The sequence below is a fragment of the Calidris pugnax genome, unplaced genomic scaffold, assembly GCF_001431845.1.
Source record: "Calidris pugnax isolate Ruff unplaced genomic scaffold, ASM143184v1 scaffold41, whole genome shotgun sequence".
Lineage (NCBI taxonomy): Eukaryota > Metazoa > Chordata > Aves > Charadriiformes > Scolopacidae > Calidris > Calidris pugnax.
In genome coordinates this window covers 4,173,236-4,188,033 of record NW_015094509.1, presented here as the reverse complement: position 1 = coordinate 4,188,033, position 14,798 = coordinate 4,173,236, and the positions used below count along the sequence as shown (strand labels likewise).

At 42.1% G+C, this 14,798-nt stretch overlaps 1 protein-coding gene across 1 annotated transcript; it reads right to left on the bottom strand.

Moving 5' to 3' along the window:
- Positions 1-2,504: 2,504 nt before the first annotated feature.
- LOC106902102 (carbonic anhydrase 3-like) lies at positions 2,505-14,019 on the bottom strand. The gene is made up of 6 exons (XM_014965280.1): positions 13,867-14,019; positions 12,253-12,450; positions 5,472-5,590; positions 4,573-4,665; positions 3,591-3,656; positions 2,505-2,699 (listed from the first exon to the last, which is right to left on the bottom strand). Exons 1-6 carry the CDS (start codon positions 13,910-13,912, stop codon positions 2,529-2,531), a joined length of 693 nt encoding a protein of 230 aa, XP_014820766.1. The 5' UTR covers positions 13,913-14,019; the 3' UTR covers positions 2,505-2,528.
- Between the last annotated feature and the right edge of the window lie 779 nt (positions 14,020-14,798).

The following is a 14,798-nucleotide window of genomic DNA, read 5'->3' as shown; positions in this document are numbered from 1 at the left end:
TGTGGGCTGAACAGGAGCCAGCAGTGTGCCCAGGTGGCCAAGAAGGCCACCAGCATCCTGGCCTGTGTCAGGAACAGCGTGGGGAGTAGGGCCCGAGAGGTGATTGTCCCCCTGTGCTGGGCACTGGTGAGACCCCACCTCGAGTGCTGTGTCCAGTTTTGGGCCCCCTACCACAAGAGGGACATTGAGGTGCTGGAGCGGGTCCAGAGAAGGGCAACGAAGCTGGTGAGGGGTCTGGAGCACAAGTCTTACGAGGAGAGGCTGAGGGAACTGGGGTTGTTCAGTCTGGGGAAGAGGAGACTGAGGGGAGACCTTCTCGCTCTGTACAAGTACCTGAAAGGAGGCTGTAGAGAGACGGGGGTCGGTCTCTTCTCCCAAGTTACAGACAATAGGACAAGGGGCAATGGCTTCAAGTTGCACCAGGGGAAGTTCAGGTTGGATATTAGGAAACATTTCTTTACTGAAAGGGTTATCCAGCATTGGAATGGGCTGCCCAGGGAGGTGGTGGAGTCACCATCCCTGGAGGTATTTAAGAAACGTGTAGACATGGTTCTTCAGGCCATGCTCTAGTGCCCAAGGTTATTGGTTTGTGGTGGGGTGCTGTGTGGGTGGGTGATGGTTTTTGGTTTGGTGGTTGTTGTTGTATGTTTAGGTGGTGGGTGGTGGTTTGTGGTTTTTGTGGTTGGACTCGATCTCTGAGGTCCCTTCCAACCACTGCGATTCTGTGATTCTGTGAAGTAGAATCACAGGCCGAAATGTAATGAAAGAAGGCAGTCAAATTTCTACAAATAGGATTGTCAGGGAATAAAAATTAACAAGAAATACTTCTTTGTGGTAAGTGACCAGAGAAGGTTTTCAAATTAACAAGCTGATACACCTTCTGCAAGAACAGGTATCAAGCACCTGACACAACACGTTTGTTATTTTCTAGTTGACGTGTTGCCGTCTAGAGTGTGGGGCTGACAGACTCACCAACCCCATTAAATTTGTATTCTGATAACAGATGGTTTTGAAAGAAGCGTGCTATAAAAGACACATTTGCGAAGTAGAACGTTCAGGAAGTTGGAAATGCTCAGCTGCATGAGGTGAGAACACTGGACTCCTGCTTCATTCAGTGTGTGACATGCTTAAGGTACCTGATTGTCCCACTGTATTTCATTGCAGATGGTCACTTTTTCACAGCAGCTTTATTGCATAATTTGTCCAGTAATTACCCTCAAACTTTTACCATGATAAACAATGAACACTTTACATGAGGAAGATTATGACAATACAAATTATGGAAAAAATCCTGCATAATCAAAGTTGTTGGTGCAAACCTAACCTAAGCTTCAGCTCAATGTGTCGATGTTCTGATTTAAATGATTGCAGAAGAATGCAATTAAAGGCTTCAGATTCCCTACACTGGCTCTTGCTGTAATGTGGTGTTTTGAGCTCTGTGTAAAATAAAGGGTATGAGCCACATCCAGCTCCATCATTTCCTACAAACAAGAGTTAATATTGTGGGAACACAGGGACTGGGAAACAAAAGAACTCCTCTTTCCTTCAGTTGATGTTGCAAGAGGTCTCTTGCCCAAGGGAGCAAGAACTCTCACAGATAGTAACTCCTGCTTGCTGTCAGTCACACACAAACTGCTATGAACTCCTGCCATCTACACCGTGTTAGGATTTTACTGATTTATAAAGCTCTGTTGTCTGTGGATCTGAACCACCATGACATCTGACGTGGGTTAGGAAACAATGAGCAGTTCCAAGTCGAGAAGGTCATCATGTCTCTGCTCAACTAGTTGACGTAGGAGTCACGAAGAGACAGATAAAGAGATGTGTCTAACAGGTGGATTGCACGTTAGGTTGTAGACTGCAGCCCTTTGAAGATTTGTACAGGTTCCTATGGAGTCCCAAGGTAGTTTCTAAGGCATTCAGCTACTCACCGTCCTTTTAATCATGCTCCCAGAATGCAATAAGCATTTTCCATGTCAAAAGAATAAGAGCAGGTTATGGCATGTGACTAGAAAGAAACAAGTAAAATATTACAAGTCCTATGAGGAAAGGCTGAGGGAACTGGGCATGTTTAGTTTGGAGAAGAGGAGGCTGAGGGGAGACCTCATTGTCCTCTACAACTCCCTGAAAGGAGGATGTAGAGAGGCAGGTGTTGGCCTCTTCTCCCAAAGGACGAACGACAAGACCAGAGGAAATGGTCTGAAGTTGGGGCAGGGGAGATTTAGATTAGATATTAGAAAGAACTACTTCACTGAGAGAGTGGTCAGGCACTGGAACAGCCTGCCCAGGGAGGTGGTGGAGTCACCATCCCTGGAGGGATTTAAGAAACATATAGACATGGCTCTTCAGGGCATGCTCTAGTGCCCAAGGTTATTGGTTTATGGCGAGGTGTTGAGTGTGGGGTTTAGTTGGTGGGTGTTTGGTGTGGTGTGTTTTGTATTTGTTTGGTGGTTTGTTTGGCTTTTTTTTGTGTGGTTGGACTCTATGATCTCAGAGGTCCCTTCCAACCACTAAGATTCTGTGATTATCTATTCGAAGCTTACCTGGTCTGAGCTGACTATGATGGGCTCTCTAAGAACAATCCAGGTGATGCACTCTTCGCAAGGTGGAGTAGTGAAAGACCCATGGTATGTCCAGTAGTCATGAGATTTAGGGAAAAGAATTGAAGGATCAAAGTTTGGGAAAGGAGCTTCTTTCCCCTGAAAAAGAAAAAAAAAATTAAAAAACAAAAACAACACAAAGAAACTAAGCAGAAAACTCTTCAGCAGCTCTGCTCAAGATTAGGTAAAGATGCAGCTCTGGTATTTTAAGAAACAGAGAGCGACTCCTGTACTTCAAAGGTACGAACTAAGGAAACTAAGCACACGTCTACACAACACATAATGACACAGTGTAAAGAGAAGTGGAGTGAATGCCCCTCTCAGCTGGCTCAGAGAAGTGTGACACAGCACACAACCCCGTAATGCTGCCTCTTGTACTGAGCTAACTCATGTGAAGCAGCGTCCGATACCAACGTGCTCCACTCATTTCTGGGCAAAACCACTCTTCCTTCTGGCCTCCTTTCTTATGGAAACTCTGCTTATCCATCGATTACTGGATTAGCTCACCATATATTGAAGTGAGGCAGGTACTCTAGGTTGATAGTATTTGTGCTAATAACAAAGGAGACTGCCTATGAAATGTACATTGACGGTGAGATTCTTACCACCTAATATTATCTAATCCAGAGGTCCATTAGGCAGCCCATTTCAAGACCAAAAGGACCAGTTTCCAAAGGTGTCCTTCTTTTGTCACTGGTCACTGAGGGAATAAGACTCCATGCCTGTTTTTCAGTTGAGTAGAGTTTGATGAGATGACTCTTATTTTCACATAATTATAAGGCCCACTAAAGCCAAAGAAGGCTCGTATGTAAATGGAAGAAAGGACTTTTTCCTTGTTAAGGAGAAGCTACCCATCCTTTTATTCACAAGTATTTATTCTGCCACATTGCCAGAATAAAATCTGAAAACTGGAAAGTCAGGCCCCTTGATTTTTTCTTGTTCTGAGAATTTGCAGCAACCTTCCTACAATGAAAAGCCCAACATTGTTACCTTTGTTTTGATAGCATTTATTTCTTCGAGAATTCTCTTCATCTCTGGTTTGGGAGTTTTCCCTACCTGTGAAGAAGAAAGCACAAGCTAACCAAAAAGTTCTGCTCAATCAGTTTTCTTCTTTCTCCTTTTTTTTTTTTTTATGTGAGCATCTAAACATATATCAACTATAAAACTACAATGCACCAACCCAACCTATCACTCTTACCATCGTAGTAAACTATGTCTTCTGTCTGTACCCCAACAGATATTATGATGCAAATCAGGAAATTATATCAGTACAAAAACTCAGCATTGTGAGTAATTTCACAATACAACTATTCCTGTTGACACTGGATTTTGCCTAACAAAGATAAACAACTCTTCAGACTCAAGTACAGGATTTGGAAGAAGTTTCATTCTAGTCTAAAATCCAGATTTCATTGTCAGATCTCCTGTTTGCAATTGCCAATCTCAATGCAGACATCCATCTTTCTGTCTCTAATGAGTATTAATTAAGCACGAGAGAGCAAAGGTCAATATTTCAGGCCAAGACTGCATGACCCCCAAAACGTTTCTAAAAAAGGATGAGTTGTATGCATTTTCTGTGAGTTAATTTTGCCTTGGAAAATAAAAATTAATGAAAAGCCTAGGAGCTGTATCTGTCCTTGAAATCAGTCCATGATTAGCAGAGAAGACAGCTGACTGTTACTGGTCAGAGTGACAGTCTGGTCATTGTGTCCTCAAAACAGGGGCAAATACATCTGGATTTACAGCTTCCACCAGCCACATAGTGACACAATAGCTGCTGGGACAAGTGTCTGTAATTTGAAATAACATGACTCATGCCCTGTAACTTGAAAAGCATGCATTACTGAAAGTCAAGCTTTCAATGTGGTACGATCCCTAGAAAATAAATTCAGAGGGGTTTGCTTTTTTAACCCTGTGAGAATAGAAAACTCTATAGTAGCAGCACAAAGAAGGGTTGTGTGCTTCTACTTACTTGCAAAAATATGGCCAAAACAGCTATTCCATCAGTTCTTCTCACAGCATCAAGGTAATTACTGTATTTTGGATTCCAGTGTAACAAGTGTAGCTGGAAACAAAGAAAAACATGCTAAACCCCCCCCATTATTAAACAGTAACCCATCAGAGGCTGAATTTAGAATTCTGCATATACATGGGAGAGTTTGGGGCAACAAAGAATAAAGACTAGGCCTTCCAAAAAAAGAAAAAAAAAAAAGAGGCAGCAAATCATATATGAGTTACATCAGCCATATATTACCATTTGCATTAAAATAAACTATAAACATCTTAATACAGAAATTGCAAAAAAGAACAGAAACCTTATCTGAAAGCTGAAGAACACAGAAAGCAGGTAGAACATGCAGTTCAGAAGTCATCTGCTGCTGCTATGTGATTCATTTCCATTTGGCTTTCAAATTACATCAATTCTAGCAAAGAATCCATGTGAATGTAAGCTCTGTATATAATTAGTCTGCAGTTTTCATCTTCCCTTGCAATCCTATGGTGGTAGAAAATCAAGGTACCACGTTCTTCCTCCTTTCTTTTGCTACAATTTTATACTTCTGCTATAAGACTACACATTCAGAATACTGTTTTAGTAAGTTTGCATTGTTTTTCAGTAATTCAGTCATGCTGTCATGTCAGTTTGAGAACATGGAAACTGTTGTTTCACAGAGTATTTTTCTTTTCTTATGCTGTGAGAATTACTTCAACCCAATTCACATTTATGAGGATTGATGGGAGTTAGAAGAAAATGTGACATATAAATAAAGAACTCCTTGCAAAGCAGACAAACGACAAATTTTGTCCCATCTGAATGATAATGACAAATGTTACTTTACACCCTGTTTTAAAGTAAAAAGAATTGAGTCTTACCTCTCCTGCATATCTCACTCCATTCACAACATGCTCAGAGCCATGGTCATCAGATGAACCCCAATGGAAGTGAAGCTGACGCAGCCTGAAGACTCCTGGAAGTGGCCCACCTCTCAACACTGCAATTGATAATCTGCATCAGCATTAGATTTGGGTATCTCCCATTTTTTTAAAAAAAGAAATACATATAAAAAAAATATTTACATACATATTTACTGTACAGATAGTCTACGTTCTGAGAGTGCTGAGTACCTCTTGGAAACCTGCACTGATTTCAGCAACCATCTTCAGCTGTATCCACTTACAGGCAGATGAAAATTATTTGTGTCTAGATCTCCATTAAAGTCAATAGAGTTAATTGGTTTAATACAGCTGCATAAATGTGTATCTAGTACCTTCTGGGACATGACAAAGACACCAGGACAGGACTGGAAGATGTGATACAGGATCTGTAGAACTGCATTTTTCTAAAGCAGTATCTGGAGGCAAGGTGAAATACGTGAGGTTATCAAAAAAAGGCATGAGATGCCTCTGTTTGAGTAACTGAGGTAAGACCAAATGAGAACAGTCAAGCCTTTAGAGTACTTTTGCTTGCCTTATGGTAGACACTCAACAGATAGTGACCTGAATTGCCCCTTCAACTCCATTGATTAAGTGTGACTCCACCTCTGTTCACTAGAATGGGAGTTCACATACGTAAGCCACCTACATTAAAAGTCCACATAAGGCACATATATTTAGGGGTCTTAATTTCCCCCAAATTCCTTCTAATATCTACCTGTAACAAAGCACACAAAAATAGCCATTATTAAGATGAACTACTGAAGTGCTCGATGATAAACAAATTCCCCCAAAATGTTACAAATTTTGTCTCTTACTGCAGGCTATGACTTGTTTGGTTAAAAACCTATGAAATTACTGATGTTGCTTCTGCTATAACAGCTGCTCCCTCTGGCTATGGAAGAGGAGAAAGAAAACAGCAAATGAGCCAGAAAAGCAATCACTGAGAATACAAACTTATTTTCCTAGAGAAAAGGTCAGCCTGTGATGAATAATACCCTGTATTCTAAGTAATCGTAATATTTATGTAGGTGTATTTGAAGGTGGTGTATTTGAAAGGATCTCACAATAAGAAGGGAAGAACTTCTTCACATTCACCACATACTAGTTAATATTTAATTCTCATTCACTTTATTTGGAGACAGAAGTTATAGCATTCCTATAAACCATTCAGGAGTTCTCAAGAACAGGTCTTTGTCTGCTAGAGAAAAATATCCCTACATCTAAAAAGAAAAGGAATGAAATCCACGATCACCTCAAGAAATAAAGTACTAAGATTATTCTTTTACTGAACATTAAAAGCAAGCTGTTACTCTCAACAAATTCCTTTTACTTGTTTCCACAGCCAGTGCAGACACGGTAACACTAGTAGCTGCCAAGGCCATCAGATCTCCATTAAAATAGATCTGTAAGACCAAATAATCCAGTTTAAAGTAAAAACGTGTCATTATTTCCACTGATGGGCCCTTAGCAGACATTTTCAGTTGGGCGTTAGGTGAAGCTCTGCATCACCTTGTGTCAACAAATTCCTGCTCCATTCTTCTATAAGTAGACAGTAGCTTTTACTTAGCGCTCTTTAAGCAGACAGAATGATGCAAAGACTAAGATACCTAAAAACCAACATCTTCTGAAGGACAAAAAGGTGCTTTCTTTTAATTGCAAGCGTGTAGTATAAACCATAGAAACACATGAAATGACAAAGTAAAGGAAATTTCCTTCTGTCAGTAAATGAAATTTCCCTATGCTTTAGAAATAGTAACAAGAAATAAGTTCTCCAATATCTAAAACATTAAAAGTCCCAAACTATGTCTACATAGCTCAATGTTAGTAAAAGAAAACCTTATTTTTTTTTTAAACATGTTGCTTGGATAAATGCTAAAGGTATCTTTATACTCATGAGCTTTTGTTTGCAGAAAATACGAACACCAATAAATACAAACCATATACCAGTTGGGAAAAGTTTATAAAAGGAACCATGGTATTTTTAAATTGTTTTTGAGTTGTGTTAAAATACAGCTCCATTTATTTCCAGCAGGGAATTATTCTAACAATTATTACATAGAAAGTGTTCACCTTAAATTTCTGAGACTCCCAGTTCTAGGGCTGTGATGGCTGTTTTCCTACCACAAAACACTTCTGAAAGAAGGCTTTTCTAGAAGGCCCCATGACTCATTCTGAGCTTCTGTGTATGACACTGCATCAAACCAAAAGCAAGAGTTTTAAAAAAGGAGCTCCCCAATATATGGGCAGCCAGTTTTTCTCTTAGTCCTCTGAAATACTGCCTTTTCCCATGGCTAGCTGAACGGCTGGGTTTACTTCAGAATATTGGAAATGTGGCATTCCTGTTCCTGTCTCTGCTCTACAGAAGTAGCAGGATGGCCACCACAAACTTACCAAAATATAACTCTCTTAAATTTGCTGTCATTATAGTAAGGTGGCAGTTCAAGCAAAAAAGCTCCCCTTTTATTTGATCCATCATAAACTGAGCGCCGCGAGACAGAACTGTCAAATAAAAGAATGGTTTTTTTCCCACTCTTTACCTTAGCAGGGTGTCATTAACAACAGAAACGTCACAAGAAGGTTTTGAATTAAGTCCTTCCACTTGCTGAGCAGCTTAGATAGGGGTCTGGTTGTTAATCTGTGTTGAAGTCAATTGTCATCTATCCTCACTAAAGTAAAACCAACGAAGTGATGCTGATACAAACTCCTACCCTGTTTGCTGTGAAGGCATTTTGTGAAAGTCAGGTGGAAAAACACAAGGAGCAGTAAACAGACACATGCGGTGAGCTGTGTTTATAAACATGAGAAGAACTAACTGTTCTTACAAGATTTATGATACTCACATCCTGCCAACTCCAAAAAATGAACGGGTAAACCGCAATGAAATTAAATTAGTATGGTATTACTGCATGACAATTGAAAAAGATAGATTACCTTTCTTATGCTGCTTTATAACAGAATCTAACAGTGCACTATAAAACCCACAGGTCTTTAATACCAATGCCACATTTTAGATGTTATACTCACAAGAGCATCTCTGTACTGAAACACTGGCTAACTGCGGGGAAAAAAAGGTATTTTCCTAAAAGCTTTTGGAACATTCTACACAGTTCTCAATTTTTTTTTTAGGTGAACACTGAACTTGGCTGCCTTTTGTAGTAGGCAGTAGAGCCATTGGGTGGCAAGTACCACAGCTACACAAGCACTGAGATTTAGCTGGGCTATTTTTATGATGCCAACTGACTTGTTCCAGTGTAAAATCAGTACACAAAATGTTAAGTAACTCTTTGCAAGAATCAACCAAAATATGCGTGTCTATGGAGAAACTTCCTTAAGTTTAAATTGAAGTTACTGGGGTTTGTCACCGTTTTAGAACCAGTCAACAAGTTAATGTTTATTCACCAGAAGGTGATAATCAAAATCTCATTTGCAAAGATAAAATGAGATTTCCCACAAAGAGGTACTCTCGGAAATGCTGTCACAAGGTCTAGTCATGCTAAAAGAGACCAGTAAGCGACAAGCTTTCACTGCTTACAGTAATGGCCTCTTTAATGTTTTTGTTCATCATCCACTTCCAAAAGCACGCATTGCTTTGATAAGAAATTGAAAGATTCTGCAAACAGGTAACCTTGTAAGAAAGCTTGCCTGCACGGAGGTACTCCAAGCCCTTAAATGTCAGTACAAAGAGAAGCAGGAATCTGTTTGGCTGATGAATCTCCACAGAAAGTGTCAAGGAGATAAAAAAAAAAAAAAAGACCAAGTAAGGAGGTGAAGGAAGGCATCCATTTGACGTAGCCTTAGTGTATCTCTCCCCAGCTGCTGTGTCTGTACAAGACTTATTATGTATCTTTACTGTTTATTAAATGATTTCCTCTATCCACAGGTATTATAAAGAAAGCCAAAGAGTCATACACTGTAAGGAAGTCACAAGCTACAGATCTCACACAACAAGATGACAATGATCCCACCAGCTAGGTGGTCTCAGGACACTTCTCTGCCACAAATATTTTCGGAGTTTAAAAGTCAGTGGGCTCTCCCAGTAGAAAGAAGATTGCAGCCCTAATGCAGAACAAAACCAGAGTCACTGCTGGATCTAAAGGAGTATCTGAGTTGCCATTCAGGCCAAAAAACATAGACACCATAAGCTGCCAAAGCACTCAAGTTCTAATATGGGTTTTATTGTGGCCATCACAAGGTGGCACAACTACCTAGAAGGTTCTGATTTCAGCTCCCAGATCTTCCCTGGATTTTGAGACTCCAGCCTCCACCTGCAATGATTTTACAGTGCTTAAGGTCTTTCTTCCACCTAGGTATGGTAAGACAGGCAACTGAGTCCACAACAGTATGTTAACTGCCACAGAAAGGCAGCAGAGGCATGACACAGCTCCTAAAGCAAATATCTGTCATCAAAGCCTTCAACTGTATAGCAGATTATTAAAGTCAATGAGACTTTATAAATAGCTGGAGATAAATTCTCCAATTCCTTCCACCAGAATAACTCCAAAGATAACAGCAATAAGGCCTTTTTCAACATAATATGTGAATTACATTGGATGGGCCTTTTTCTGGAAGCTTCTCTCTTATCATTCGAGTTTAAGAAACTGTCCCTACTGTGATATTCAAAGTATTCCTGGCAGAGAAGACACAATGGAAGTAAAACTCTGAGACATCCAAAGTAATTAATTTTATCACTCACCTTTGCAACTTAGTCAGCAATCTATTTCATCTACAACTAAAAAAAACTCTAGATATAACTATAGGTACAGGTATGAGCACTCTGAAAAAGTTAGGAAAATAAAGGAAGCCCTTAGTTTTCTGCTTAACTCAGAAATAATTCATACAGAATGACTGATAGACCGACAGAATGTCTTTGCTCTAAAGGAACAAAAGCTTCATTCCTATATGACTGCTATTACATATGTATATATTACACAGCAGGTGGTTCCTTTACACAAAAATTAAGTCACTGTACATACCCTTAAAAACTTAAAACATGCTCCAGTCAGTAGGAGTATGCAGAGTGGAATTTGTCCTGCAATTAGCATTATGTTAGAGAAGGAACACCACCCACGGACTCTGCAGACAATGGTATAACAAAGGAGACATAACAATAAACACTGAATGCTTCTTGCCTTCAAAGAGTTGAGAAATACACCTACTTTTTTTCCAGTGAGTCACTTTTTATTTCTGAGATGAGAACACAACAGTTATTAAGCAGTTCATCTGAAAAAAAATTCAGAACATGCCAAAACTTTCTGCTCTTTGCAACCACAGTGCTGCATCCATGCTGTAGATTGCTGTGACCAACACTCCCTGAGTAATTATAATTCTAATTACTTTGACATTTATGCAGAAGCTGGGACCATTGATATAGTTGATGCTGCTCCAACAAATAACAGATGGCAAAAAATGGTAAGTAACCATCGAGGTCTTCTCACACGCCATAGCGACATCTCTTTACTGATGTATTGTGTTATCTGACAGTAATAAAATTTTTATTCAAATAACACTAAAGATTCCCACTTCTCTAGAAAAGTAATCAAACTCTTGGCTTCGTAGTCATCCGTGAATTTTGACAGTGTATTAACTAGTCCAGCTCACATACATCTTGAGTCTCTGTTTTCATGAAACCCGTCATTCATTAAAAATCCATTACGTTAAATCCAGGCCTGTAGATATTTAAGATCAATCAACCTATTAGTAAAATTCTTCCTGGTAGCTATAGCTGTCAGTCCTAGTTACGTTGTAACAGAAACTCGAAGATTTAATGCAGTTAAGACATAAATTTGTACACTGTGGAAGACAGGCTTTTCAATATTTCACTGAAATTGACTTTTTTTTCTTTTCTTATGTACTATAAATAATAATATAATTCTGTTGACCTTGATACAAGAATAAAGAGTGAGGTATGCATTTGATTTTCCCTTTTTATCTCAGTACTAATGCAATTTCATACTTCTTTCAGTAATGTTTTTTCCTTTGAAATATAGCCAACAGTATTAACATGAAACGTCAGTGGTTCTGCCAACATGAACGAAATATTTCTAGCACCTGTTACACAGAACAGACTTTTCTCTTCAAAATATACAACCCCACTAACTCTTAAAAGCTATGCATTATATATGCAGCACACTGCACGCTGTCATAATGACGAGTGGATAAAAGATTTTGGACATTAAAGCTGAAACATTGGAATTTCTCAGTCCTATAATCCTCATTAAGCCAAAATCTCAGGAATGCCAAAGGGAGTTTTTAACTGATTAAACACCACAACTTTGTGGCAACATCTGGTTCATTACTTCATTTATCAGAAGTTACATGGGTACAGTTTTCAAATACTGTACCTTCAGCCACATACACAGTTAAAGATGTTCTGCTGGGCATCTCAAATAGCCTTGAATGGAGGAATTCAGCCCTCCTAGATAAAGCCTGGACTCCATGCTCCTGGAAAGCAACACAACTGCAATGGCTTTGGCAAGTGCAGACATTTACCTTACACCTTAATTCATCCTGCACAAAGCTTCTTTGCAGCTCTCCCCATCCCCTAGGGTTTTATCTCTGGACTTTTAAAGTAGTCACAGTTGTGCAGTTCACTGGAGTCACAGAAACCTGTACGTCACACACAGGCTGTACACAGAGACCTTCTGACAGGCATGAGCTTTCAGAGCACACTCAGCTTCCCAAGAATCCCTGATATATAAAGACAGAAAACGAAACTAACCTGATCTATCGAAAGAATCATCAAACACAACTCGGCAGGTTTTCCCATTATTGAGGATGGTCTTAGCTGCACCAGGATCATAACTGGCAAACCATGGCAGTAGGGAGGGATCATAATGCACTTCTTTGTTATTGATTTCAATAGGTGACTGATGGCGTCCTTTGGCAATCGGGTAATTTTTGTGCCAGTGATCCGGTCCTGGAAAACACACAGAAATATCTTGAAGACCTTTTCCAGCTAGGTGCAAATTATACTTGACTCCAATAAATGCAAGCTTGGCTTTGCTTAGCTGTAGACCACCCATAAATATTAACAAGTAGGTTACAAATCACCTGGTTGTCAGTCATGAGCTGTCAAGAGTTTAATTGTATAAAAAGCAATTTGATCCTTGCAGTTGGAATACCAGATACATACAAGGAAGCAAATTTCTGCAATGAGGGTGGTGAAACACTGGAAGAGGTTGCCCAGAGAGGTGGCAGATACCCCATTTCTGGAAACTTTCAAGGTCAGGTTGGATGGGGCTCTGAGCACCTTGATCTAGTCGAAGAAGTGACTGCTTATTGCAGGGGATTGGAGTAGATGATCTTTTAAGGTCCCTTCCAGCCCAAGCTGGAATGATTCTACTGCAAGGCTGAACTTAAACTCTCACAGCAACCTCAGGACTTTACCCATAAGAAGACTGACACTACACCAAGGAAGGAAACTAAAGGTGTACACTCCCAAGTCCAGCAGTGGCTAGAAATAAGATGAGATATACCCAAATATGCATTGAGCAGCCTGGTCTGGTGGGAGGTGTCTCTGCCCACGCAGGAGGTGCTGGAACTCGTTGCTCTTTAAGGTCCCTTCCAACCCCAACCATTCTGTGGATCAACTGCAGCCTCACCTCCCCGTCCAGCCAGAGAAAAGGCCACCAATAGAGAAGCCAAAATGCAGATTTCACAATTGTCGTGGTTTACCAGGAACCCCGTGTGGGAAAAGGCCTGGGACACAAGGGCCATGCTGTCGTGAGCAGGGACAACAGGCCACCCAGCCTTCCCACCTCAGCCACGGGGAAGGGCCAGTGGCCTCAAGACGGATTTTAAAGCTCCAACACATTTTAAAGTATCTTTTCAGACTCTTTTTAGCGGTTGCCAGTGAGAGGATGAGGGATAACGGGCATAAGCTGGAACACAGGAGGTTCCACTCAAATATGAGGAAAAACTTCTTCACAGTGAGGGTGACAGAGCCCTGGAACAGGCTGCCCAGGGAGGGTGTGGAGTCCCCTTCTCTGAAGATTTTCAAGACCCGCCTGGGTGCTCCTGAGTAACATGCTCTGACAAGCTCTGGGCAATCAGCAGGGGAGTTGGACTAGATGATCCCTATGGTCCCTTCCAACTCTAAGAACATTCAGTGAAATTAAGGGCAGGAAAACCCACCTTCCTTTCGCTCGGAGGGCCCCTTCCACCAGCTTTGCCTCTCCCCCACCGGCGAGGGGCCGCCCAGCACCCACCCCGGCCCGCCGGGACCCCCTCTTCTTCCCCTCCGGCGGCGGGGACTCCCCGTTTTGCCCGGGGTTTTAATCCCGGAGCCGCTGTGGAGGGAGAGGGAGGGGGAGCCGGGCCGGGCTCCACTCACCGTTGTCGCCGTCGTAGCCCCAGGGGTAGTAGTTGGGGTTGATCATAGCGGTGCCGCCGCCGCGCCTCAGCCTCCGCCGGCGGCTCTGGCAGGACAGCGGCCTCCTCTCACGGCGGCTTTTTATACACTCCCGCCAACTCCATGCCCGGAGGGGACGGCAGGGCCCCGGCCGCCGGGGGCGGGGAGAGCCGCCCGGTCTCACACCGCCCGGTCTCACACCGCCCGCCGCCCCTCCGGCCGCCCCCGCCGCCCCTCCGGCTGAGGGGAGCTGCTCCTCAGAGCCGGGGGTCCCGCTGAGGGGGTGGTCCCGGCGTGGGGCTGGGGAGTGCGGGGAAAGGGGCCCAGCCGGGGTGGTGCTGGGGAAGGCCTGGTGAGGGGCGAGGGGCTGCTGGAAAGGGGATATAGAAAAGCATGAATGAGGCAGCTACAGATGATGTAGGAATATTTCACTGAATTTTTAGAGTTGGAAGGGACCATAGGGATCATCTAGTCCAACTCCCCTGCTAAAGCAGGACCACCCAGAGCTTGTCAGAGCATGTTACTCAGGAGCATCCAGACGGGTCTTGAAAATCTCCAAAGAAGGGGACTCCACACCCTCCCTGGGCAGCCTGTTCCAGGGCTCTGGCACCCTCACCGTGAAAAAGTTCTTCCTTATATTCAAGTGGAATCCTTTATGTTCCAACTTGTGCCCATTGCCCCTTGTCCTCTCACTGGCAGCCACTGAAAAGGGTCTGGTTCCCTCCTCCTTCAACCCACCCTTTAGACCCTTGTCAGCATTAAGGTCTCCCCTCAGCCTTCTCTTCTCCAGACTAAAGAGTCCTTTCAGCCTCTCCTCATAAGGGAGATGCTCCAATCCTTGAATCATCTTTGTAGCCCTATGCTGGACTCTTTCCAAGTAGTTCCCTGTCCCTCTTGAACTGGGGAGCCCAGAA